We start from the raw sequence: 25,757 nt of genomic DNA on the forward strand, positions 1-25,757 counted from the left end.
GTTAGAGTAGTACATTTTGTAATAAAATCAGGTTTATCATGGACCAAATAATCTACGCACATTCACTTTATTTTAAGCAAATTAAAAATGCATAAATGAAAAGAAAAGACATTGAAGAATTGTGTGTAAAAGCAAGAGATGTTTATTTTTGACAAAAATATAAATTTTTCATAAATTATAATGAATAAACTTCAAAGAGTAACATTTGATACATTACATTTTTGTTGTCCTTCACACAAATTAGTTGTGAAGGTGGATATAGCATTTATAGGGGTTATCAAAGACCTTAATATTGATGACCTATTCTTTGATTATTAAATTAATTGGGGTCGGATCTTTGCATGGAGCTTTTATGGGCAGCACATCATTCTGTTCATTGCTTACCATATGCAACTCTTTTGCTTGTCTTTTTAGTGCTGCATCATTTTATTAAAAAGTCAATGGGACTGAGGCATCATATCAGGCAAAGCCTCTGCTAAAAGTACAGCACAATGTCTGGTAAATATGGAAGGAGTTATTCCAGTCACCAAATTGCTGAGCCAATAGTCAGGTCCCCACTGATATAATGTTGACGTCTTATCTTAAACCTCCCCCCTTCCTACCGCAATGCTGTGATCGACTTTGTTTGCAGCATTGCGGGGGTTAATGTGCAGGGAGCAGTGTGGGACCGCTCCCTGCACATAGCACCGGGTGTCAGCTGTGATAATCAGCTGACACCCGGCGTTGATTGCCCCGCACCGCTTGTGTGGGGGCGCGATCGCCGCACGCGTTATAGTACATTGCTGGTCCATAAGTCCCAGGGCGCAGCTACGTACTATTACTGACCTGTTTGGAAAGGGGTTAAAGACAGGTCAACAATCTTATTTTCCCAGATAACCTCTATAAGTTTCATGGAAATTTCTTGTAGTTAATAAAGCTTATTAAAAGGAACCTGTCACATGAAAAAACGCTATTAACCTGCAGATATGGGGTTAATCTGTAGGTTTATAGCATTCTGAACTTGCCCGGCGCCGGCACTTCGACCTCCACTGCCGGGTTTAAATGATCTTTATTCTTTCCGGCAGCATTCGAGTTTCAGTCACGGCGATGGCGCCGGCGCGGTTTCAGTCACCGCTCTGTGTATAGAGAGCGGCAGCTGTAACCGCACCCCCTGCACTGACTAACAACTGGCCCTAATGCTGAGCTGCTGTCAGTCAGTGGCGGGGATACGGTTACAATTGCTGCTCTCTATGCACAGATTGGTGACTGAATTTGTGCCAGCGCCGCCACTGTGACTGAAACCTGAATGCTGCAAGAAGGAATACAGTTTATTTGCTCCCAGCTGCGGGGCTCCAAGTGCGGGCGCCGGTCAGGTTCAGAACACTATTAACCTGCAGATTAACCCCATATTTGTACGTTAATAGCATTTTTTTTCTGGTGACGGGTTCCCTTTAAGTTTATCAAGAAAAAATGGCATGGACTGCCTCCTATAAATAATTTATATACTATAGAATAAACACTGATAGTACCTTAATTTGGATTGCCTTCAGACAAAGGTATGGAAACTGCAGAAACATTGCATCCATTAGAATGTCCCCATAGACATACACTTTTAGCCTAACTGATATGCTGGATTATGTTGTGTACCTTTGGCAAAAACCTGAAAGGGAAACTATGTGTAGGTATATACAGTATGTCACATGTAATGTTACATTAAAATGTAGCAATGAATGACTGTTACCTTAAATGTCCATGCATTATGTTATGCCAGAACAAGAACTGGTCATATTTTAACCCCTTCACCCCGGGCCATTTTCCGTTTTTGCATTTTCGTTTTATGCTTCCTTTCTTCCCAGAGCCATAACTTTTTTATTTTTTGTCAATATGGTCATGTGAGAGCTTATTTTTTGTGACACAAGTTGTACTTTTGAAATACACAATTGGTTTTACCATATCATGTACTGGAAACCGGTAAAAAAAAATCCAAGTGCAGTGAAATTGTAAAAAAAGTGCAATTCCACAGTTGTTTTTTGGGTTATTTTTTACCATGTTCAATAAATGCTAAAACTGACCTGCCATTATGATTCTCCAGGTTATTACGAGTTTGTGGATACCAAACATGTATAGTGGTGAAAAAAAAATCCAAAGTTTATTAAAAAAAGAAAAAAAAAAGTCACCATTTTCCGAGACCCGTACCGTCTCCATTTTTTGGGATCTGGGTACGGGTGAGGGCTTATTTTTTGTGCACTGAGCTGACGTTTTTATTCATACCATTTTGGGGTAGATATGATCTTTTGATCACCCGTTATTGCATTTTATTTCAATGTTGTTGCTACCAAAAAAACGTAATCTAGCATTTTGATTTTTTTTCTTGTTACGTCGTTTACCGATCGGATTAATTATTTTTATATATTGATAGATCAGGTGATTCTGAATGCAGCAATACCAATTATGTGCATATTGGATTTTTTTTATTGTTTTATTTTGAATGGGGCGAAAGGGGGGTGACTTAAACTTTTATATTTTTTACATTTTTAAAAACATTTTTTTTTACTTTTTACATGTTTCAAAGGTCTCCATGGGAGACTAGAAGATGCGATCATCAGATCTCCTGTGTAGCAGAAATTCTCACTTGCCGACCGCTGGGCAGCGCTCATAGCATCCTGGCAATGACAACCGCAGGGGACTTCTGCAGACCCCGGGTAGTCATGCCAAACCATCGGCGACCCGCGGTCTTGTGACACGGGCGCCGATGAGTAAGAGTAATGACGTCCTTCCGCTGGGGCCATATTAAATGCCACTGTTAGAGTTTGACAGAGGCGTTTAACATGTTAACAGCCATGGGTGGATCGCTGTTAGGGGCACATAACAGCTGATCAAATCAGCTGTCATGTCCTGGAAAGGTGCGGGCTCATCGCAGCCCGCGCCAAAGGGAGAGACATGCCATGTGCAATACATGTACTGCACATGTCGTTAAGGGATTAAGTGAACTGGTCACCAAATTTTACAAAGTAAACTGCATATGCTTTTAAGATTGACAAACCGAAGATAGAAACAAAATGAACATATACCCTACTGTAAGTAAATAAGTAAAAGCAATACTGCACATAAATAACATAGGGAACTTAGTAAACACTGTTTTTGATTAAAAAAAAGCTTAAAACCATCCCACCAACTCCAAAATGTATCCAGTCGAAATAGTCCTCCTAACTAGTGTTGAGCGAATTTGTTTGGCATTTCAAACTCATGTTTGGGTTCGGGGTTCCGACTTGTTCGCGCCAAAAAATCGGCTCCGCCCATGAACATCCCTGAATTGCCACACTGTCACGCAGATGTCATCATTTTTAACATATGGTAATGTGAATAAGGGTCGAGCAGGACCGGGGACCACCTGATACACTATTAGATTGTTTAGACCCAAAGATCTGCATACTTTCTTTAAAAATCCTTGTCAGAAGAGGGTGATAAAGTGTACTCATTCTACACCCAACTAGCCTAGCTGATATCTCCTCAGTGTTCCTCCTCCTCAGCTGCTGGTGAGATCTCACACTGCTCAGTACAAGCTGCAGATGTCAGTTAGGCTAGGTTGGCAGAAAATGAATATACTTGGACTCATGAGCTCCCTCTCTTTTTAGCTTAACTCACAAAATGCTCATTTTAATGTCAGGAGTATACAAAGTAAGAACATTAGTTTCATCAGGTCTAAGAAACCTGTTTACTACTGTATACAATTTGTATTGTGGAATTTGATAACCGACCTGCTTTAAATGAAGTTTTTGAGTGGCTCCTGTTCCCGACATTGCTACTAAGTTTTAACTGTTATTAATTGGTACAAAGATACTAAGAAAGCAGTTACTATAGCATCCTGGTTTTCTTGAAAATATAGTAATCTTGAGACAATGACAACTATCTTAAAAGAGCAGTTATTCAAAATTAAAAAGAAAAACACACAAACCTTTGAATATTCTAGCAGCCCAGCGGACCTGAAGCTCCGATACTGGAAGGAGGGATCCAAGAGGTTGGACAAGCCCAATAAATGCCAGAGTAGGTTTCTCATGGTGAGGAGGGAACACATTCTTGTACAGGGTAACATTATTATTGTTCACTCTAACAATGGAGTCATCAAGAAATGGAAAGGAAATGTTATATCCTGTTGCAAATATGACTTCATCCAAACCATCCACTATAGATCCATCCTCGAACACGACAGATGATTCAGTGAACATTCTGATTTGTGGCTTTATCCTTATTGCACCACATAGGATTTGGCTTGGAAAATGGTCGTTAACCATCGGTTCTCTTAACAACGACCTGTAAATTCAAGATACATTTGAAACCACCATATAACAGCATGTACAGTCATGGCAAAAGTATTGGCACCCTGGAAATTGTTCCATAAAATGAAGCATTTCTCCCAGAAAATTATTGCAATTACACATGTTTTGTTATGCACAAGTTTATTTTCATTGTGTGGATTGCAACAACACAAAATACAGAGAAAAAAAGACAAATTGGACACAATTTCACACAGAACCCCAAAAATGGGCAGGACAAAATGGTTTAAGGCTGTGTGCCCACGTAGCGTTTTTCAAGCGTATATGCTGCGGAATTTCCGCAGCGTAAACGCTTGAAAAACGCATGTATATCCGCACCCCATGGTCCCCAATGGCATTCCGCAATGTCAATGCCCATGCTGCGGTCAAAAATCCGCAGCATGTTCATTAATTTTGCGGAAGCAATGTGCGGATGGTACCCAAGTCTGGATGAGAGGAGACTCTCATCCAGACCTGGGTACCAAAGAACCTGTAAAAAAAAGAAAAAATAAAGTTAATACTTATCTTCTGATGTTTTCCCTCCGTCGCGCTGTTGTCTGAAGGACCTGCCACGTCATTGAGTCATGTGACCCACCACATGACTCAATGACGTCACCGCAGGTCCTGCACACAACAGCGTGAGCCGCTCAAGCCTCCGGACGGGGCAGAGAATGCATCAGAAGGTGAGTATAAAGTTTATTTTTTTATTTTTTACCATTCTGAACAAGTTGTCAAGCACTTTTCCAAATGATGCTTGGAGAAGTGCTTGATAACCCGCATGCGGAAATGCATGCAAAGACGCCTCACAAACGCTTCTACCTGGCGGGAAAACCGCATGTAATATCCGCATGCGATTTTCCCGCCAGGGAGAAGCGTAAAAAATATGCTTCAGGTCCGCAACGTGGGCACATAGCCTAAACGATTCCAAAATTGTGGGTAAACAACTTTGTTTGAAGCATGTGATACTCGTTCAAACTCACCTGTGGCAAGTAAAAGGTGTGAGCAATATGAAAATCACACCTGAAACCAGATAAAAAGGGGAAATAACCTTTTATAAACACAACAATGTCAGGCCGCATGTTGCTCATGCAACTGTGAGCAGCCTCCATGGTCTAAACTTGATACCATGGCCTACAGCATCTCCAGACTTGTCTCCAATTGAACACACCTGTGACATCATTGGTCGACAATTGCCAAGGATGCTCCCAGCAGAGGATCTTGATGATTTGTTGTCCAAACGCATCCATCAGCAGAACATTCCTCAGAAAACCAACTAACTGATAGCAGCCAAGACTTGTACGTGTGTGTATTTCTACATTTGTTGCTCATGCTCAATACTGAATACATTTTGTTTCCATTTTCTCATCATTCGCATATCTTTAAATAACTATCAATCCTGTGATTTCTATTACTTTGCAACCTTTTCTTCTTGGTATTGCATTTTTAATGCTTAGGAGTTTTATTTAACCCATATGGTTAATACCATAAAGCAAAAAAAAAAATCAAAATATCGGAGTTGAAATTTTTCAGGCTCTACTAGTGATAAGCGAGCATGCTCGCCACTGCTCGGTACTCGCCCGAGCATCTCAGTATTCGAGATGCTCGGAGCTCGCCGAGTACTTGCGCGATACTCGGGCAGGAGCTCGGGTCCCCGTCCTGCATGTTTGACGCTATTTAGAGCACCAATCATGCAGGGATTGAATGCCACTCACTGTAATGCCACAGCCATGGTGGTTGTGGCATTGCAGTGATTGCCCAAATCGATGGGAACAGTGCTCACAGTGAAACATGAAAAGCCGGCAATTCATCAGCGGCATTCACCGGTACCCGACAATTTAGAACAGAAAGAATAGAGCATCACACATAGATTAGATAGATAGAAACATGTCAGTCACATATATAATAAGTACTGTGGCAGTGTTGGTTAATGTACTTGTCATTTAGTGTTAAAATAAAGGATTTCTTTAAAAAAAAATTGGCATGGGGTTCCCAGTAATTTTAGTCTCTAGCGGAGGTTAAGCAGACGGCTGGGCCAGATGTTTGAAGCCTTTGAAGGGGGTAATACCCACGGAGCTTCCCAGGCTACTAATATCAGCCCCCAGCTGAATACCTAGCCTTTACTAGCTATTAAAATGGGGGACCCCCCAAAAAAATGACATGGGGTCCTCCCTATTTTAATAGCTAGCAAAGGCTAGGCAGACAGCTGGGGGCTGATATTAATAGCCCAGGAAGGGTGCCATGAATATTGGCCCCCTCCCAGGCTAGAAACACCAGCCGTCAGCCTCCCCAGAAGTGGCGCATCCATAGGATGTGCCAATTCTGGAACTTATCCTCGCTCTTCCCACTGCCCTGTAGTGGTGGCAGTGGGGTAATAGGGTTGGGGTTGATGTCAGCTTATAATGCCAGCTGACATCAAGCCCAGGTTAGTAATGGAGAGGCATCTATAAGACACCCCCCATCAGTAACCCCATAGTGAAAGTTAAAAAAAAACACAAACACCAAGAATAAAGTCCTTTAATTGAAATAAAGACACAATTCTTTAATGTTCTAATTTAAACTCTACTTACCGTCACGCCCATTCCAGCTGAAGCCAACGATCTTCTGCAATAAAAGTAAAATAATAAACTAACATCATCCTTACCTTTCCATGGTTCCCAGGACGGCTTCTGCTCTGCTACATTGACATGACAGGCATGCTTGCGCTCTGCAGTGTCTCTGAAGGATGGCATGCTGGATGGCAGCGTTCTGCTACCATCCTGCCTGCCATCTCAATGCCGTCCCAGCGTGGGAGAATTCTCCTGCTCAAGAGGTGACGTCATTTGCATTATTTTAACACTAAATAATAAGTACAGTAACCAACAGTCACTGTACTTAGAAACATGTCAGTCACATATAAAATATCTATCTAATCTATGTGTGATGCTCTATTCTTTCCATTCTAAATTGTCGGGTACCGGTGTATGCCGCTGATGAATTGCCCGCCGGCTCTTTTAAAGAGACGGGTGCATGAAAATCGGAGGGCACTAGTGTGTTCCAAGTGCCTTGCTATGTTTTTCATGCACCCTCTTATATACCCTGCCTGCCTGTCTGCCTATATATTCTGCCTGCCTGATGTTTAATTGAGCACTGTTCCCATCGATTTGGGCAATTTTTGACCTTCTGCAGACCATCGGGGGGTGGGGAGGAAAATTCTCGAGTTTCCCATAGATTTACATTGGGCTCGTTGCTCGGGTCGTGCACCCGTGTATTCCATTGTGCTCGACCCGAGCTTCGAGCACCCGAGCATTTTAGTGCTCGCTCATCACTAGTCTCTACACCTACAGTACAGACCAAAGGTTTAGACACCCCTCATTTAAAGATTTTTCTGTATTTTCATGACTATGAAATTTGTACATTCACACTGAAGGCATCAAAACTATGAATTAACACATGTGGAATTATATACTTTCACATTTTTTTGTTAAACAACTGAAAATATGTCTTATATTCTAGGTTCTTCAAAGTAGCCACCTTTTGCTTTGATGACTGCTTTGCACACTCTTGGCATTCTCTTGATGAGCTTCAAGAGGTAGTCACTGGAAATGGTCTTCCAACAATCTTGAAGGAGTTCCCAGAGATGTTTAGCACTTGTTGGCCCTTTTGCCTTCACTCTGCAGTCCAGCTCACCCCAAACCATCTCGATTGGGTTCAGGTCTGGTGACTGTGGAGGCCAGGTCATCTGGCGTAGCATCCCATCACTCTCCTTCTTGGTCAAATAGCCCTTACACAGCCAGGAGGTGTGCACAACTCTCCTCTTAACAGTTGTTGTAGAGATGTGTCTGCTGCTAGAACTATGTGTGGCATTGACCTGGTCTCTAATCTGAGCTGCTGTTAACCTGCGATTTCTGAGGCTGGTGACTCTGAGAAACTTATCCTCAGAAGCAGAGGTGACTCTTGGTCTTCCTTTCCTGGGGCGGTCCTCATGTGAGCCAGTTTCTTTGTAGCGCTTGATGGTTTTTGCAATTGCACTTGGGGACACATTCAAAGTTTTTCGAATTTTTCGGACTGACTGACCTTCATTTCTTAAAGTAATGATGGCCACTTGTTTTTCTTTACTTAGCTGCTTTTTTCTTGCAATAATACAAATTCTAACAGTCTGTTCAGTAGGACTATCAGCTGTGTATCCACCAGACTTCTGCACAACACAACTGATGGTCCCAACCCCATTTATAAGGCAAGAAATCGCACTTATTAAACCTGATAGGGCACACCTGTGAAGTGAAAACCATTTCCGGTGACTCTCTCTTGAAGCTCATCAAGAGAATGCCAAGAGTGTGCAAAGCAGTCATCAAAGCAAAAGGTGGCTACTTTGAAGAACCTAGAATATAAGACATATTTTCAGTTGTTTCACACTTGTTTGCTAAGTATATAATTCCACATGTGTTAATTCATAGTTTTGATGCCTTCAGTGTGAATGTACAATTTTCATAGTCAAGAAAATACAGAAAAATCTTTAAATGAGAAGGTGTGTCCAAACTTTTGGTCTGTACTGTACAACAAATAATGCAAAAATTATACGCTAAAATTATACCAATGAAAACTACAGTTTGCTACACAAAAAAAACCCTCACTCAACTTCATTGACAGAGAAATAAGTTATTGATTTCTGAAAATGGCAAAACAAATCTAATTTTTTTTAGCTCTAAATTTTTATTTCAGGCTATGTGCCCACGATGCAGAAATGAAGCAGAAAATTTCTGCAGCATTTCTGCATCTCCCTGGCAGAAAAAACGCATGCAGATTGTGCATGCGTTTTTCCTGCAGAATACATGCGGATCCACATGCGGATTCACATGCGTTTCCGCATGCAGATTGACAAGCGCTTTCCAGGCGATAGCATCACTTGGAAAGTGCTTGACAACTTGGTCACACTGTATAAATCCATGCAAACAGCATGGATTTATACAGTGTGAACCGTAAAAATAAAATAAAATAAAGCTATACTCACCCCCGATGCCCCGGCGTGGCTGCAGCGCTCGTTCCTGTCTGGTTCCCGGCTGCCGGCATATCGCGAGACAGAGCGGTGAAGGGCCTGCGGTCACATGACTGTGACGTCACCGAAGGTCCTTCAGCGATGCCGGCATGCAGAGAAGCCTTCGGAAAGGTGAGTATAAACTTTATTTATTATTTTATTCTTTTTTTTACAGGTACAATGGTACCCAGGTCTGGATGAGAGTCTTCTCTCCTCCAGACTTGGGTACCATCCGCACACTGAAACGCATATAGAATCTGCTTGTCAAATGTACAGACGCGCATTCTATGCGTCTCAATGCAAGTCAATGGCGGCCATTCCGCTGCGCTTCCGCAAAATTAAATTACATGCTGCGGATTTTTGTACGCAGCATAAACGCTGGGGAAAAATCCGCAGCATGTGCATAGAACATGCGGAATTCCCTTGGGGACCATAGGGTGCGGATTACTTAGCGTTTCACAAGCGTTTACGCTGCGGAAATTTCGCAGCATAAACGCTTGAAAAACGCTACGTGGGCACCCAGCCTCACCTACTAAAATTACATGATAATTAGAAGATAATCATGTTGCCAGGTTATTTTTACTTCACATTGAGTGCTGTAAAAGTAAAACTCAAAAGACAGTGGCAGAAATGCTTTTTTTACCATTTTGCTAAACTTGGATTTTTTTTTACATTTTTCAGAACATTATATGGCAACATGTATGCTGTCACTACAATTCATACCACAAAAAAGTTCTGATATGCTTATTTTGACTGAAAAAAATAGGAAAAAGTTATGCTTTTTGCCAGAAGGGAAGAAAAAAATGAAAGTGGAAAAATTAAAATTGTCTGCAGCCGGATGGGGTTAAGTAATGAAAGAGTCAATTGCTTGTCCCAGTGTGTTCCCACCCATCTACTTACTTCTGCTCAAAGCTCTGTAAGTCACTGCTTAAAGTTTTCAATTATATGGTTGCTTGCTGTATATGGATAATTTGACAATGACTGGACAACTACACAGAATGTGAACTCGTATGATTTTTACATAAAGTGTCAATTTTCACACCATTATCTTGAACTTACAAGTCTTCAGGAAGTAGACCATAATTTGCATGGTCAAACCAGCTGTTCATTTGCTTTGCATTCAGTTTGTGTAAAAGTCCAGTGGGCAAAGATCTACTAATCCAGAAATGGCAGCGAGATGAGAGGGACATATCTATAGGCAGCCCATCATGGGAAATGCGACTTAATACCCACGTCCCCTGTCTGGTACTCACATATACCTGAAAAAAAATACAAATATTAAATCCAAAACTTATTTTTAGCTCCAGCCTCAGTTTTAGCAAATATACATTTAGGCTTTCCTATGTTTTCTGTAGAAAACAAAAAATCTAAGAAAGCACTTACAATGTTATGTAACACAAAAATAGAATATTTTTAATTATTCGGCACATACAGAATGTTTATCAATGGGACCTAGGATTTTACAGAAGCAGTTTTCATTTGTATTACAACTAAAGTTGATTATCCATTTATTTTACTTAAAAGGGGTTTCTCCTTTTGTCTTTTGTGCTGCTCAGAGCTTTGTAGTCTCTTTACTTCCTGGTTGCTTAGGAGGGATGACAAGCAACCCTCCTTGAGTGACAGTTCTGGTCAGGAGCTCCATCCTGCTATAACACATTAACAACCTGTTAGTGTTTCTTCTGAGCCTACACTGTTCTCACTTTATTTACATACATCAGTAATAGCGACTTTGAACAAGCGCACAGCTCAGGAAAGTAAGAACCGTGATTAGGAGAACTGCTCTGGAAGCTGCCAATGCATTGGGCCTGTGGATTGTGAATCGACAGGACTGAGAAGAGCACCTTGAACAGAAGCTGAGAGGGCAGGGGAGGAAACTGAACAGCTAATTGCTGTATAGAAATCAATGGACTTTAGAGAGACAACTGGTATATTAGGAGTTAAATCCTCTCCTGGAATGTAACTACTATGCACAGTATGCCAGGCTCTGAAGGCCAAGCTCCTTAGTATCAAGCTGTACACTATATAAGATAAAAGCTCTCATTGCAGAAGAATATCAGTTCATAGAAAAATCAAGTCAATTGAAACTTGCTTAATTTCATGCCAACTAAAGCAATTTTATAATAAAAGGATACCCCTTTTAAATGGTATGTCCATCTGAAAAAAGGTATATTTTAAAGCGGCAACATGTAAGTAAAAGGAGGCTTTCCCTTAAATACTGTGTAGCGTCGGCGTCCCTGCCTCCTGCCAGACAGGGACGCCGTTCTCCTCACCTCTCCGCTCCGTGCCCGGCGACTTCCTCCCGCTCTGCTGGCAGCGCGTGCTGCTTCCCGGCCTCAGTGCTTAGGGCGCACGCGCGCGCGCTCCCCCTCTCTTAAAAGGGCCGCGCGCACCGTCCTAAGGAGTCCCCGGCCAATGGCCGGAGGAACTCACCATATATAAGGCACCTCCTCCAAAATGGAGGTGCCCGAGCAATGTTGTTGCAAAGCCTTTCAACTCTGCTTCAGCCCTCAGGTCCCGTTACCAGTCACCTGCCAGTCACCTGCCAGATACCTGCCTGATACCTGCCTGATATCTGCTTACCTGCTTGCTATCCTGTAGTCCGACAGTCTGCCTACCAGCACCTGCCAGTCTGTCTAGGATCAGTCCGCCTGCGGACCAGGAAGTACCTGCCAGATACCTGCCTGATACCTGCCTACCTGTCCAGAGACTCTTACTCGCTCACCTGGGAGCGCTCACCTGCTGCCTGCCTGCGAGCCTACCTGGAGGCTTAGCCGTCACTTGCTGTGACCACCTGCCTGTCCTGAGACTCTTACTCGCTCACCTGGGAGCGCTTACCTGCTACCTACCTGCTAGCCTACCTGGAGGCTTAGCCGTCACTCGCTGGGACCACCTGCCTGTCCAGAGACTCTTGCCCGCTCACCTGGGAGCGCTCACCTGCTACCTGCCAGCTAGCCTACCTGGAGGCCCTGCCGTCACTTGCCGTGACCACCTGCCTGTCCAGAGACTCTTGCCCGCTCACCTGGGAGCGCTTACCTGCTACCTGCCTGCTAGCCTATCTAGAGACTCTTCCCTGCTGTCACTTGCCGTGACCACCTGCCCGTCTAGAGACTCTTACCCTGCTGTCACTTGCCGTGACCATCCGCCTGCCTAGAGACTTTCCCCGTCACTGTCCCTGTCACTTGCCGTGACTACCTGCCCGCCTTCCCTGGGAGCCACCCGCTTCCTTACAAGGACTGCCCCTTTGTATTGTTGCTCAGAGGTTCCACCTCCCAGACCCGTTACAGTTTGCTCGGGCCATGGAACCCTGTGGCACCCAAGCTCCCTCGCTCTCGGACCTTTGCCATGAACTGTCCCGTCAGAGGTCCCAACAGGAGTCCATCCTGAGCCACCTGCGTAGTGTTAACTCACGCCTGGACACACTGACTACATCTTCGGGACCGGCTTCCAGTCGCACGACTCCTACACCGGCAGCGCCGCTGCCCATCAATTCCATGGCATCTCTTCCCGGTCCCCGCCTCACCGCCCCGCCTCCTTTTGGCGGAGATCCCGGTCAGGCACGGGGCTTCATTAACCTGTGAACTCTGCACTTCGAACTGTTGGCACACCAGTTTTCCACCGACCGAGCCAAAGTAGCCTTTATCATGTCCCATCTCACGGAGGAGGCGCTGGCTTGGCTAAATCCTCTATGGGAGAGAGGAGACCCCCTGGTGTCCAATCTGCCAGCCTTTCTCTCGGCTTTCCGGAAGGTCTTCGATGAACCAGGACGGAGGACCTCATCCGCCTCATCTCTGCTACGCCTCCGCCAAGGAAGTCTCACCGTGGGCCAATATGCCATACGGTTCGGTACCCTTGCTTCGGAGCTTGCCTGGGATAATGACGCCCTGGTCTCTGTCCTCTGGGAGGGTCTGTCCGGCCGTATTAAAGATGAACTCGCCGGTCGGGACATTCCTACCACTCTCGACGACTTAATTTCACTTGCCACCCGGATTGACATCCGGTTCCAGGAGCACACCAAAGAGGTCACCAGTGAGAGGAGGTTTCCACGCCTTGCCCCTACCTTCCAGAGATCAGTCACTTCCTCCGTTACTCCTCCGGCGCACTCACCCGAGCCTATGCAGGTCGACCAGACCAAGATGGTCAAGACCCCTCAGGAATTACGCCGTGCCGAGGGGAGCTGCTTCTACTGTGGCAGTAAGGAGCACCGGATCCGTTCCTGCCCGGAGAGGTCGGGAAACGCCTGTGTCTAGGATCGCTCAGAGAGGTCACCCTAGACAGAAATAAACCCTCTCCATCTCTAATGCTGTCGGTCTCTATCATCTGCGGGAAGAACCGTTATTTTGAACTGGCTCAACTTGACTCTGGAGCTGCCGGAAATCTCATTTCTCAGTCCCTGGTAGAGAAATACCGCATTCCCACCAAACCTCTGGCTGTACCCTTGTCTGTCGCCGCCGTGGATGGGGGCCTCTTACCACATCCCATCCAACTCATCACCGAATCCATAACTCTGCAGGTGGGAATGCTGCACTCTGAGAGCATCTGCTTCCATGTTCTGCCTGGGCTCTCTCACGCCCTCTTGCTAGGCCTACCTTGGCTCCAGAAACACGCACCCGTGCTTGATTGGCTGACCGGAGAAGTTCTTCGCTGGGGACAGGAGTGCCATAAGACTTGTTTAGTTCCCGTTCATCCTGCTCGTCCTTCTCCTACCCCAGCCAATCTACCCGGCCTACCGGCTCCCTATTGGTCTTTTGCGGACGTCTTTAATAAAAGAGAAGCAGAGACATTACCCCCTCATAGACCATACGACTGCCCAATTGACCTGATGTCCGGCGCTACTCCTCCCCGTGGGCGTATTTACCCTTTGTCCGCTGCTGAGACCCGATCCATGTCTGAATATATTGAGGAGAATCTGGCCCGGGGATTTATCCGGAAATCTACCTCCCCGGTGGGAGCAGGCTTCTTCTTCGTCAAAAAGAAGGACGGCTCACTCCGTCCCTGTATAGACTATAGAGGCCTTAACCTGAAGACAGTGAAGAATAAATACCCCCTTCCGCTCATTCCTGAATTATTTGACCGTCTGAGGGGGGCTAAAATCTTCACCAAGCTGGACCTCCGTGGGGCGTATAATCTGGTCCGTATCCGTCAGGGGGATGAATGGAAGACGGCATTCAACACCTGGGACGGCCACTATGAATATCTTGTAATGCCCTTCGGTCTCTGTAACGCTCCCGCCATCTTTCAAGAGTTGGTCAATGACATCTTCCGTGACCTTCTCTACTGCTTGGTGGTGTACCTGGACGACATCTTGGTCTTCACTCCGGATCTTCTCACTCACCGGAGGGACGTTCGTCAGGTCCTGCTCAGGCTCAGGCAGAACCACCTCTACGCTAAATATGAGAAGTGCCTCTTTGAGCAGACCTCGCTTCTGTTTCTGGGCTACATAATCTCTCAGACCGGCCTACAAATGGACCCTGAGAAACTGTCTGCCATCGAGAAGTGGCCCCGACCAGAGGGGTTGAAGGCTATTCAGCGGTTCCTGGGCTTCGCCAACTACTACCGCCTCTTCATTCTGCACTTCTCTTCCCGGACTGCCCCTATCTCGGCGCTCACCCGTAAGGGCGCTAATCCCAGAGAATGGCCGCCCAAAGCAGAGGAGGCCTTCCTTTCTTTAAAACAAGCTTTTTCCTCCGCCCCTGTGCTGCATCGTCCGGACGGCAACAAACAATTCTTTCTAGAAGTCGACGCTTCCTCCTCCGGAGCCGGAGCGGTACTTACCCAAAAGTCGTCTTCCGGAAGAATGGTAACCTGCGGCTTCTTCTCCAAACTCTTCTCCTCATCTGAGCGCAACTATTCTATAGGAGACCGAGAATTGTTGGCCATTAAGCTGGCACTGGAGGAGTGGCGTTACCTGCTCGAGGGGGCTCTTCACCCGGTAATAATTTACACGGACCACAAGAACTTGGCTTACCTTCAGAGCGCCCAGAGACTTAACCCGTGCCAAGCCCGGTGGTCCTTGTTCTTCGCCCGCTTTAATTTCATTCTACATTTTCGCCCGGCTGACAAGAACATCAAAGCTGATGCCTTATCCCGATCCTTTTTGGTCTCTGATCTTGAGGAGGAGCCTAAACACATCATCGACCCCGCCAAAGTAATGCAGGTGGCCCCCGTGAATCTAAATCGTCTTCCACCCGGTAAGACATTCGTAACTGTTCCTGATCGTGAGAAGGTTCTACACTGGGGACACTCATCCAAGCTAGCTGGCCACGCTGGTCAGAAAAAGACCCTCCAGCTTATTTCCCGGCATTACTGGTGGCCTACCCTGCACAAGGACGTAATAGACTTTGTTTCAGCCTGTGTGTCCTGCGCCCGCAACAAGGTTCCGAGACATCTGCCAGCCGGCCGTCTCCTTCCTCTTCCTGTACCTGCTGCCCCGCAGCATATAGCTATGGACTTTATAACGGACCTCCCTGTCTCTGCCGGTTGTACGGTCATATGGGTGGTCGCTGACCGCTTTTCCAAAATGGCTCACTTTATTCCCTTGCCGGGTCTCCTGTCTGCATCAGAGTTAGCTAAAGACTTTATCCATCATGTCTTCCGTCTACACGGTCTTCCTCTCCACATCGTATCCAACCGAGGGGTTCAGTTCGCCTCTCGTTTTTGGCGAGCCATGTGTAAACTGCTGGGGGTCACCTTGGACTTTTCTTCTGCATATCACCCACAGTCCAATGGCCAAGTAGAACGGATCAACCAAATTTTAACCAGTTACCTCCGGCACTTTGCTAATGCTCACCATTCCGACTGGGTGGATCTTTTACCGTGGGCCGAATTTTCTTACAATAATCACGAGAGCGAATCTTCCTCCAAATCCCCGTTTTTTGTAGTCTTCGGTCAGCATCCTCGGATCCCGTTTCCCGTCTCCACCTCGGTGGACAATCCGGCTGCGGAATCTCTCGTTAACGAATTTTCCTCCATTTGGGAAAGTACCAGATCCGCACTTCTTCAGTCATCCGAGCAGATGAAAAAACAGGCTGACAAAAGACGTCTGGATCCACCACAATTCCGTCCTGGAGATAAGGTCTGGCTCTCGTCCAAGTATGTCCGGCTCAAGATTCCTTCCTACAAGTTAGGGCCTCGGTCCATCGGCCCACTGGAATTTATCAAACAAATCAACCCGGTGGCCTATAAATTGAAACTCCCAGCCAACTTGCGGATTCCTAACTCCTTCCATGTATCACTACTCAAACCCGTGGTACTTAACTCTTTTCCAAGTCTACAGGTACGCCTCCTGCTCCGGTTTCCGCTGAAAACGAGTTTGAGGTAGAGAACATTCTGGCCACCAAAAGGGTAAGAGGAAAGTCCTTTTTTCTAGTGGATTGGAAGGGGTTTGGTCCTGAGGAGAGAACATGGGAGCCCCGGGAGAACATCCATGCCCCGCTCATCCTTGATAAATTTCTCTCTGGCCTAAAAAAGGGGGGGGCCTAAAGGGGGGGTACTGTAGCGTCGGCGTCCCTGCCTCCTGCCAGACAGGGATGCCGTTCCCCTCACCTCTCCGCTCCGTGCCCGGCGGCTTCCTCCCGCTCTGCTGGCAGCGCGCGCTGCTTCCCGGCCTCTGTGCTTAGGGCGCGCGCGCGCTCCCCCTCTCTTAAAGGGGCCGCGCGCGCCGTCCTAAGGAGTCCCCGGCCAATGGCCGGAGGACCTCACCATATATAAGGCACCTCCTCCAAAATGGAGGTGCCCGAGCAATGTTGTTGCAAAGCCTTTCAACTCTGCTTCAGCCCTCAGGTCCCGTTACCAGTCACCTGCCAGTCACCTGCCAGATACCTGCCTGATACCTGCCTGATATCTGCCTGATATCTGCTTACCTGCTTGCTATCCTGTGGTCCGACAGTCTGCCTACCAGCACCTGCCAGTCTGTCTATGGATCAGTCAGCCTGCGGACCAGGAAGTACCTGCCAGATACCTGCCTGATACCTGCCTACCTGTCCAGAGACTCTTACTCGCTCACCTGGGAGCGCTCACCTGCTGCCTGCCTGCTAGCCTACCTGGAGGCTTAGCCGTCACTTGCTGTGACCACCTGCCTGTCCTGAGACTCTTACTCGCTCACCTGGGAGCGCTTACCTGCTACCTACCTGCGAGCCTACCTGGAGGCTTAGCCGTCACTCGCTGGGACCACCTGCCTGTCCAGAGACTCTTGCCCGCTCACCTGGGAGCGCTCACCTGCTACCTGCCAGCTAGCCTACCTGGAGGCTCTGCCGTCACTTGCCGTGACCACCTGCCTGTCCTGAGACTCTTGCCCGCTCACCTGGGAGCGCTCACCTGCTACCTGCCTGCTAGCCTACCTGGAGGCCCTGCCGTCACTTGCCGTGACCACCTGCCTGTCCAGAGACTCTTGCCCGCTCACCTGGGAGCGCTCACCTGCTACCTGCCTGCTAGCCTATCTAGAGACTCTTCCCTGCTGTCACTTGCCGTGACCACCTGCCCGTCTAGAGACTCTTACCCTGCTGTCACTTGCCGTGACCATCTGCCTGCCTAGAGACTGTCCCCGTCACTTGCCGTGACTTCCTGCCCCTTCTACCCAGAGACTGTCCCTGTCACTTGCCGTGACTACCTGCCCGCCTTCCCTGGGAGCCACCCGCTTCCTTACAAGGACTGCCCCTTTGTATTGTTGCTCAGAGGTTCCACCTCCCAGACCCGTTACATACTGTATGTCACAGGGTCTACATCATTAACACCACAATCTTACTCACTTCTCATTGGTTTGTCAACTATAACCCTTCTCTGTTCATTAATCAGCTCTAAAGAACCTCTCAGTACCCATAGCCTTCAACTTCTGGTATACGCCAACATGCTATGGATGTCATAGTTATCCTTAAAGGGAAGCTGGCAGCTGATTCATGCTGCCTTAACCACAAACTGCATGATCAGGCACTGGCTCCATAATTTCAGGCAGGTATACTTAATCTAAAGCGCTGCAGCATTTCTGAAAAAAAAATACATTTGAAAGCTGTTTCTGGTAGGCAGTCAAGAGGTCAGTCCCTGGAGGTTTCTTCTCACCCCTCTTCCCTTGAGTGACATGTGGCATGAGGGACTCTGCCACTCTACCAGTGCATCCTCATTCTTCAGCACTTTTCTCACTTAAGGTACAAAATACCATAAATAAAGTGGAGCAAAATGTTAGCACTATTCAAGTATTTTGTAATCTCTCTCATAAAAAAAAGTTTGCATTCTGTTTACTCAGACTTTTGCATTGATACAAATAATTGAGCTTATATTTTTAATCATCTCTTCAAATAAAACTTTATGTGCTGTGGTATAATACCTAAAGTCACTTGATTGGACTATATCCATTACCAAATGGCCACTTGACTTTTTCAGACTGTCGGACATATCCTTCTCTGTCAATCATGAAAGAGGTTACTTTCTGCATGACTGTCTGAAATCACTAAAGTATTGTATTCTTAGGTTGCATGCCCACTATGCGTTTTTCAAGCGTTTTTGCAGTGGAATTTCCGCAGCGAAAACGCTTAAAAAACTCTTGGTAATACGTGCCCCATGGTCCCCAATGATAATCCGCATGTGCTGTGCACATGCTACGGAAATTTCCGCTGCGGATTATCATTGCGGAAAAATACACAGCATGTCCATTAATTTTGCGGACACTCAGCGTAATTGCCGCCATTGACTTGCATTGAACCACATATTATCTGTGTCAGCACATTTGCACATACGGATAATATGCGATTCTATGTGCGGATGGTACCCGGGTCTGGAGAAGAGGAGACTCTCCTCCAGACTCAGGTACCATAGAACCTGTTAAAAAAAGAATTTAAAATAAAAAATAAAGATTATACTTACCTTCCGATGTCCCCCAGTATTTTCTCCGCTCCGTCTGGTCTGTTGTATGGGTCGCGGTGGTGTGAAAGGACCTGTCATGACGTCATTTAGTCATGTGACAGGTCACGTGACCGCTGACGTCGGCAGTCGCGTGACCTGTCACATGACTCAATGACGTCATCGCAGGTCCTTTCACACCACCGTGACCCATACAACAGACCAGACGGAGCGGAGAAAACACCGGGGGCCATCAGAAGGTAAGTATAATCTTTATTTTTTACCATTCTTACTCTTTTTTTTTAACTATTACTTGGTCACACCATATAAATCCATGCCGGTTGCATGGATTTATATAGTGTGACCAAGTTGTCAAGCACTTTTCCAAGTGATGCTAAAATCGCTTGGAAAAGCGCTTGATAACCCGCATGCAGAAATGCGTATGCAAAAAACGCTTGACAAACGCTTCTACCTGGCAGGAAAAATGCATGTAAAATCCGCATGCGTTTTTCCTGCCAGGGAGAAGAGGAAAAAATATGCAGCATTTCTGCATTGTAGACACATAGCCTAAGGCTGTGTGCCCACGTAGCATTTTTCAAGCGTATATGCTGCGGAATTTCCGCAGCGTAAACGCTTGAAAAATGCATGTATATCCGCACCCCATGGTCCCCAATGGGATTCCGCAAGTTCTATGCACATGCTGCGGATTTTTCCGCAGCGTTTATGCCGCGTTCAAAAATCCGCAGCATGTCATTTAATTTTGCGTTTCCACAAGCGGAATTGCCTTTGTCCAATGCATAAAAAACGCAAGGCAATTCCGCATGTGGAAAACGCGTGATAAACGCGCGAAAAATGCGCGATAAACGCGTGCGGAATTCCGCATGCGTTTTTCCGGGAGAGGACTTGCATTTATGCAGCAGAAATTTTCTGCTTCATAAATGCAACGTGGGCACATAGCCTTAAAAGATTTTACCAGAACAAGACTTTATGTCAGCAAGAAATTATGTTACATATCATTCCCAAAGAATACAGAATTGTGACTGTAGCTTTGGATTACAATATAGGCTACAATTCAGAATCAAATTTATGTAATGTATTTCAGTATATCAGAACAGAAGATGTGAAAACAGATTTAGAATTTTAATTGAATCCAGTTAGCACTAATTAAAAGAGAATTAGTACAGCAATCGTTGAACTTATTCACGAGTGAAAGACCTTAAACATGGGTTTTGTACAGAGAAACCCAAATTGCAGGAAAAAAGTCCCAGTACCAGAGACAGGACAGGTGAGCAATTCCAAGAAAAATGTAGGTCAGGGTGAGTAGCATGGACTCGAGGTGATGGCACGGTAGAGCAGAACTTACCAAACGGCACATGGATCAGTGAGAACAAGTGTGGCACCCCAGGGGTCTGGTTACCACAGTAATAGAGATATTATGTCTGAGAGCAAGTGGGAGGTTTCTCTGGTCAGGAGCCCTAAGCATGCATCACGGCCCACCCAGACCTGGGAGGGGAGGAATCTGCCCTTATAAACTGGGTCTGGGGCGGGATTAAGTTAGTCAGAGCCTGGAGTGAAGTTCCAGACATAGGGAAAGCGGCAACAGGAGCTCTGTAGGAGCAGGAGCGAGTACCAGGGGCTGGAGCTGAGCAGAGTTCGCCCTGGTTGAAGACACTAATACCGGACACGGAGTCCGATGGCTGTGGGGACATCCAGGTCCAGCAGCAGAATCCAACCGGCAGGGGATTCCATGTCCTCTGGCCTTAGAAACCCGAAGGCATGGTCACAAGCAAGGGACCAGCACCGCCATCGTGAAGCGCAGGCTGACGGAAGGCCCCAAGTCACCGGCCATACGGGTGAGCACCACACGGTATACTCAGGGACGTGGGCTACTTCTACCCGCATAGAGCAAGGTAGCCAGGAAAGAGTGCAGATAGTCGGAGAGGCCTACAACTCCACCTGGCCAGGGGAGATCCTGCTTGCTCACAGACTGACCAGGCCCCTACTGCTAACCAGTACTCCCGGGAGGGTCTGTGTTATACCATCAGTAAAGACCCTGAACTGCACCACACGTCTCTGTGATTCCTTGCTGCACCAGCACCATTACTACTGGGACGCTCATACCATCACTCCCATCATCCACATTAGCTGCCCTGAGGCAATACTTCTCCCGTGGGGAGTTATCCCATACTCGGCTGCGCAAACAACATCAGCCTCAGCGGTCGGCAGCGCAGCGGCGGTCCCCACTGACCGCAATCCACGGGTGGCGTAGTCGGACATTGTTATTACTTAAGACCGCCACTGGTTTGACCGCCCTGGGCACGGACCGGGTCACCGCCACAGAGAACTACAACCCCCAGCATCCCAGCGATCCGGCTCCGGGTATCCCCCTGCACAGCACAGGCCCAGGGGGCGCGTCAACTTTGGCGTAGTCGGCAGGATTTCGTGCCCGCAACCACCGGGTACTGCGTGCCTGAAAAAGACTTTTGAACTTACCTGTGGTGAAGTTTCCCGCCGTCCGGAGTCGTTTCCCGCCATCCGGAGCCGATTCCCGCCATCAGACGCCATCTTGGACCGTTTCCCGCCGTCTTCTGCCTTCTTCCCGCCATCCACAGCTGCTTCCCGCCTTCGGACGCCATCTTCGGGATGCCGCGCAGGAAGAAGAGGGGCGTGGACGCCGAAAGCGTGAGAGATCCGAAACTCCGCCCCAAGCTCCGTCCCACGCACTGACGCTGCGCAAGGTCCTGGAAGGAAGGAAGAGTGACGCTGACGTCATCGGAGCGCGACGCCAGGTCCTCAACCCCGACGATCGACAGCGGAGCCGCGGCCTACGGAAGAAGAGCATCGCAAGGTAGGCCACGGTCCACTAGGGGGGAAGAAGGATGTCGGACACCGAGGGGAGCTCCACCGCCACACCGGCCACCAGCGCAACCGCTGCTGCAGTCATGCCCTTCACCATGCCCTATATCCCGGGGGCAACCTGGCTACCCCAGTACTCATGGGAGTCACATACTCTAAGTGACTTTAGGGAAAGACTTGATAGCCTCTGCCAAGTATACCCCCTCACAGAAGAGCAAAAAGTGAGCATTCTGGTGGCCCAGTTAATCGGGGAAGCCCAAAGGGAGGTAAAGTCCTGGTCACCTGGGAAGAAGAGGACTGTCAGAGAGATACTAGCCCGGCTGAAAGACACATTTGACACCCGCACCTCAGCCGAGATAAAACTAAGATTTTACGGGTGCAAACAACGGGCACATGAAAGTATAAGAGACTATGCTCTAAACCTACAAGAGGCCCTGAGAGCCATTAAGCAGGCAGACCCTGACAGCGTGGGAAATGAAGACAAGCTGTTGACCGAACAATTTATTGAGGGTCTACTGTGCAATGCCCACCGAACCCAGTTGCGGGCAATGGCCTTACAGGACCCTGACCTGGACTTTGCACAGTTCAATGACAGAGCCATCCGGGTGCTCCGAGAACCGGCACCAGGTGGCGCTGTGACCCACAGGCGCCCTGCTATCACTTATCACCAGGACGCGGCGCCCTTGTCTGCAGGGCCTGTGGGAGCTGATGCGCAGGCTTTGAACAATGACCCGGCTACAGACCTGCACCATCAGGTCCAAGAGCTGATTAAAAGCGTTGCCGCGCTAACCAGAACTGTGCAGTCTTTACAGGTCTCTTCTCCAGGAAAGATCCAACTGGCATCCGGACCGGAGGACGTCCTGTGGCGCCAACTGAGGAGGACCCCACCGGCCAGAGGAAGACCCAGCGACAGATACAACGAGGACGGATGACCCATCTGCCGCCGCTGCAATCAACCCGGACATATGGCAAGGTACTGTCATTTAAACGGGCACAACCTGGGGTAGAGAGCCAACCCCCATGCATAAGATCATCAGGCCCATCAAACTGGCGTGACAAATACGTAGGGGGACGTCCGGTCTTGGCTGTGGTAATGGATGGCATTCCTATGAGTGTCCTACTAGACACCGGGTCACAGGTCACCACCATCCCGTACGTGCTCTTCAAGCAGTACTGGAATGACTCGGACATAACCCGCTACCCAGATGACGACCTGAGCATTATCGCCAGCAATGGTCAGCCCGTGCCACAGATAGGATTTAAGGAAATGACCATCAAGGTCGGTAAAGTTGAACTGCCGGCACAAGGACTTATCATTGTGGACATTGACCGTCGCGAGAGTCACCCAAAAATCACCCTAGGTACTAATGTAATTGAAAACTGTCTTGCAGAGGTGATTCTTATTTTGCAGCAGGTTGCCAAGAACGCCAGTTCCAGTCAGCAACGTGTGCTCCAAAAAGAGATCCGGGCACTGATGAAACGGCAACAGGTGGAACTATCTGGTGGTGAGATAGGTAGCGTGAGAATGTGTGACCCGTTCCCTATTGCCATGCCCCCAAAAAGTGAGATGATGATTTGGTGCCGGGCAGCTATTGGTCTAAGAGGTAGAGACTACCAAGCAATGGTAGAACCCGTCTACTCAGACAGTAGGCCCACCATTTTGACAGCACGGGGGGTGGTCGATGTACGCCATGGGAGGGTGCCCGTCCGCATCATCAATATCAGGGAGAGAGAAGTATACCTGCCCCGGTATGCCACGCTAGCCAAATTGTTCACCATCAACCAGAACTCTTTACAGGCCGTGGAACCCTTGCCTCCATCTCAACGAGAGGAAGGTAACGGCTCTAAGAAACCAATGGAGGACTGGTGTCAGCAACTGCAATTGGGTACTGACTCCACTCCCTCACACCAAAAACAGGGAGTCTACCGGGTGGTTCAAGAGTACGAGAGAGTGTTTAGTAAACACCCGCTAGACTTTGGGCGTGTAAAGGGGGTAGAACATCACATCCCCACGGGAGACCACCCTCCTATAAAGGAGAGATACCGACCCGTACCCCCTGCACACTATCAACACGCCAAGGGGATGTTAAAAGACATGAAGGAGGCTGGGGTAATTAGGGACAGCTGTAGCCCCTGGGCAGCTCCACTAGTCTTAGTGAAAAAGAAAGACAACACCATGAGAATGTGTGTAGACTACAGGAAGGTCAACCGTATCACACACAAAGATGCGTACCCGTTACCAAGGATAGAAGAGTCCTTAGCTGCATTAAAATCTGCTAACTTCTTCTCTACTTTGGATCTCACTAGCGGGTACTGGCAGGTTCCTGTAGCAGAGGCGGACCGGGAGAAGACCGCATTCACCACCCCGATGGGACTCAGCAAATTTAACTGTATGCCGTTCGGGCTCTGCAACGCACCAGGAACCTTCCAACGGGTGATGAAATGCTGTCTGGGACACCGGAACTTCGAGACGGTGCTATTATACCTGGACGACGTCATCGTCTATTCCAAGACCTATGAGGACCATCTGGAACACCTGGCAGAAGTGTTTGAAGCCCTGGCAAACTATGGCCTAAAGGTAAAACCCTCAAAGTGTCATCTACTGAAGCCAAAGGTACAGTACCTGGGACACGTGGTGAGTGCTGACGGAGTGGCTCCCGACCCTGGCAAGATCACCGTGATCAAGGACTGGCCAAGACCATCCAGCATAAAGGAAGTGCGGCAGTTCCTCGGGTTGGTAGTCTACTACCGAAGATTCATTCCCGGTTTTACCAAGAAGGCAGCTCCTATGCAGGACCGCCTGATAAGCCAGTCCAGGAAGGCCAAAAACCAGAAGCCACCCTTCAAATGGGAAAAGCTGGAAGAGGAGTCCTTCTGCCAGCTGAAGATGGCCCTCACGGGGGATGAAATCCTGGCGTACCCTGATTACAGCCAGCCCTTTATCCTCTACACGGACGCAAGCAACATCGGGCTAGGAGCCGTACTGTCCCAGATCCAGCAGGGGAGAGAACGGGTAATTGCTTACGCCAGCCGAAAACTGCGACCCACGGAAAGAAACCCTGAGAATTACAGCTCGTTCAAGCTCGAGTTCCTGGCAGTGGTGTGGGCAGTAACCGATCGTTTTAAGCATTACCTTGCCTCTTCCAGGTTCACCGTGTACACGGACAACAACCCGTTGACACACCTGGACACTGCAAGACTGGGTGCCCTGGAGCGGAGATGGATGGCCCGCCTGTCCAATTTTGAGTTCACGATCAAATACCGGACAGGACGCTCCAATACCAACGCGGACGCCCTGTCCAGGATGCCAAACCTACCGGACGAAGGGGAGGATCCAGAAGAATTGGAAGAGATCGAACTCCCTGCGTTTCACCGTCATGGGATTACCCAGTATTCCAACCATGTAAGGGGCCAGCGATCCGCTACGTTCAACCCCTTACCCCACTACAACTGGGCGGAGACGCAAGACAGTGACCCCGCAGTCCGTCTGGTGAAGGAGATGCTGACCCAGGCTGATGCCCGCCTAGACCCAGACGCTCCGGAAGAGACCAAGCAACTGTGGACAGAGAAGAGCAGACCGTTCCTCTACAAGGAGAAGTTGTGCCGCAGAATGATCAATTCCCGGACACATGAGCTGATCTGGCAGGTGGTGGTACCGAGACGGGACGCGGCTATGGTGCTGGAGGCCTACCACAATGGAGCCGGGCACTTCGGATGGAAGAAGCTGGAGTTCCTGCTGCGTGAACGATTCTACTGGATAGGCATGAGAG

The 25,757-nt window shown here is 47.9% G+C and overlaps 1 protein-coding gene across 4 annotated transcripts in view; it reads right to left on the reverse strand.

Moving 5' to 3' along the window:
• LOC141156755 (flavin-containing monooxygenase 5-like) overlaps positions 1–25,757 on the reverse strand; it is a 91,532-nt gene that overhangs the window by 10,368 nt on the left and 55,407 nt on the right. For 3 of the 4 annotated variants that reach the window (XM_073643114.1, XM_073643112.1, XM_073643111.1), the window contains exons 6-7: positions 10,363–10,562; positions 3,935–4,290 (exon numbers count right to left, since the gene is read on the reverse strand). In XM_073643114.1, coding sequence (XP_073499215.1) covers positions 3,935–4,290; positions 10,363–10,562 — 556 coding nt within the window. Of the gene's footprint in view, positions 1–1,508; positions 1,640–3,934; positions 4,291–10,362; positions 10,563–25,757 lie in introns of all 4 variants that reach the window. The other variant, XR_012247708.1, reaches the window with a different exon arrangement.

This window comes from Phyllobates terribilis, unplaced genomic scaffold (assembly GCF_046119375.1).
Source record: "Phyllobates terribilis strain yellow unplaced genomic scaffold, ASM4611937v1 Scaffold_8__6_contigs__length_399053987, whole genome shotgun sequence".
In the NCBI taxonomy this organism is placed as follows: Eukaryota; Metazoa; Chordata; class Amphibia; order Anura; family Dendrobatidae; genus Phyllobates; species Phyllobates terribilis.